The sequence below is a fragment of the Condylura cristata genome, unplaced genomic scaffold, assembly GCF_000260355.1.
Source record: "Condylura cristata isolate star-nosed mole 26May11 unplaced genomic scaffold, ConCri1.0 scaffold00075, whole genome shotgun sequence".
NCBI classification, from domain to species: domain Eukaryota; kingdom Metazoa; phylum Chordata; class Mammalia; order Eulipotyphla; family Talpidae; genus Condylura; species Condylura cristata.
The window spans coordinates 301,510-303,928 of record NW_004567176.1 but is presented as its reverse complement, the minus strand read 5'-3'; the positions used below and the strand labels follow the sequence as shown (position 1 = coordinate 303,928).

General features: G+C 72.8%; 1 protein-coding gene across 1 annotated transcript in view; it reads left to right on the top strand.

Annotated features, from left to right (window-relative positions):
• Positions 1–874, top strand: part of ANKRD50 (ankyrin repeat domain 50) — a 12,906-nt gene extending 12,032 nt beyond the window's left edge. Inside the window, exon 4 of the mRNA XM_012734831.1 lies at positions 730–874. Within this exon, the coding sequence (XP_012590285.1) occupies positions 730–874 (145 nt within the window). The remainder of the gene's footprint in view (positions 1–729) is intronic.
• Positions 875–2,419: the final 1,545 nt, after the last annotated feature.

Sequence of the window (2,419 nt, the reverse complement as noted above, 5' to 3'; positions counted from 1 at the left end):
CTCAGGCCGCCCTAGCCCGGGGCTCCCCGGGGCCCGATGCCCCCGAAGTCAGAGAAGCCTGCAGCGCCCCGGGGCTCCTTCCCACTAGCAAAGCGCACGAGGGGGGCGGGGGGGCTCACCCCGGCCGGCCCCAGGGGTGCGGGGCATTGCAGCCCCGCAGCTCCACCCATCTTAGCCTCACGCCCAAGGGCGGCGCAGCCCTGTTGCCTGGGGGGCCGTGCGGGCGCACCCGGCCGGAATCACACACGAGGGCACCCGGGGAAGCCCCAGACCCCCGAGGCGGGTACCGTCCGGCGGCCCCTCGGGTGGGCCCTGCTGAGACCCGCGGTGCCCAGCGGCTCTGGCTGACCCGCAGGACATGCAGGTCCCGGGGTCCGGAGCAGACACACGGGCCTCTGGGTGCAATCGGGGGCGAGCGGCTTTGGGGGCTCGCCCTGCCCCTGGGTTACGTCCCAGAGCGGGGAGACTGGACCCGAGTCTCGTTTGTGAAGTGTTTTCGGAAACCAGAGCCCACGAGGCCGGGGCGGGGTCAGCCCCCGGGGGGCGGAGTCCCTGCTGGTCAGGCTCTACCCAGCTCCCCAACACCCGTTTTCCACTTTTCCGTAAGGCCCACTCCTGATCTCTGAGCTGGTGTCTGTGCTGGGGGCCACGACGAACTGGCCACTGGCCCCACAGCCTCTGCCTTCCCCAAACTGGTGACTCCACACGTGGGCCCGACTTTCTGACCAGAGCCAAGCTGCGTGTCCTCAGCAGGGAGCTGGACGCGAGGCCAGGTGGGCGCCGGGGCCGGGCCCTGCGGGCCGGGGGTGCGGGGCTCTACACGACCGCTGTCCTGCCGGTGCTGAGCCAGACCGGGGCGCCTGGCGTCCGGTGAAATCGGGGGACAGCGAGGCTCTGGCCAGGCGCCCGCAGGCAGGGCAGGGGCCTCAGAACCAGGGAGGCCGGTGACCGGCCCTCGGGGAGACTTGGCCCTGGTGCCCCGCCCCACCCCGCGGGGCGGGGGCGCAGATGGGCCTGAGTGGGCGGCGATGTCCTCCCGCCCGCACCCCTCCAGCGTCCAGCTGCACCCGGCGGTGGCCCCCGTGAACCCCGGCGGCCTTGGGAGCCGGCGAGGCCAGTGCCAGGCACGGCACTTGATTCAAAGTGGCAAACTCCCCAGGCGAGTCTGGGTGACAGCAGGGTCAGAACCGACAGGGTGTGCGCCTCGGGTTGGACTCAACCCTCGGCTCTGTGCCACGTTACTGCCCGGCCTTGGCGGGCGGCCTCTGGGCGGGGGGACCACGGCGCAGGAGGGGCTGGGCCGAGTTCAGGCCAGGCCGGGCACGAGGCTCCCTCCCGAGCTCGGGGTCCCACACCCGCTCGGAGCGCCCCAGGAGCCTGTAACCCGAGGGCACCGTGGTGTCTCGGGGTCCCTGCGCCCAGGGTCTCTCCCCCAAACGCAGCGCCGCGTGGGCATCTGTCCACACTGGGCTCCGGGACCCCCGGGGTGCAACTGCCCCTCACGCCCCACAGCACACGCCTGCGCTGGGCAGACGGGGCGCCTCAGGTGCAGTGAGGAGGGCCTGTAAGGGGGGCCCAGGCCCTGCACCCCTGCAACCCCTGAGCGGGGCCGTGCGGACGGGAGGGTGCACACCTCTCCTCTCGGCTGCTCTAACTGGGCAGCGGGGGGCTTGCTGTTGGGGTTCTTTCTGAGAAGGGCAGAATCTGGAGCCTCCTCAGGAAGTGAGGTTGGGGGTCCTGGCCCGGGCCCCCCTGCAAGAGCGGTGGGTGACGTCCCCAGCCCACCCCCTGCGCGGCCCCGAGCCAGAAAGAACACGGCAGGGACAGGGCGTGGGCGGCGGCGGGGGCTGGCCAGGCCGCTCCTGCTAAGGCCCAGGGCGTTCTGGGCCCAGGGCCGAGGCCGGTCTGCGCGGAGGAGCCGAGCGCAGGAGAGCTGTGAGCAGGCGCGGCGCCAGCCTCGTCGCAGCCGGCCCCAGGGCCTGCTGAGGTCCCAGGACTGTGCTGGTCTCCCGCGAGCGCCCCCGAGGGCCGACGCTGTGCTGGCCGCAGGCCGCGGGGAGCCCTGAGACGGGGGCGCTGGGGGCCAGACCCCCGAGCCCGCAGGCGCTCGGGCAGCGCCCGGGCCTCGTCCCTCACGTCACCCAGGGCCAGCGTAGACGCAGAATCGCAGCCTCCTGCCCGCAGCCCTCGGGGAGCCCTGCCCCGCCCGGCCTCCAGCAGGCGAGCGGTCTGGCCCCAAGGGGGCTCCGGTGTCCACACCGGCCCCTGCCGGGCCCCTCTCCACACCCGTCTTTTGTTCAAATGAGAGAAGTTGGGGGAAGCAGAAAACGCGGCCTTTATTCCCAACCTGGAATCAATTACCGGCGGGGCCCACGTTCCGACCACAGCACCCCCGGCTCTGGCTCGCCAGCGCGGGCCC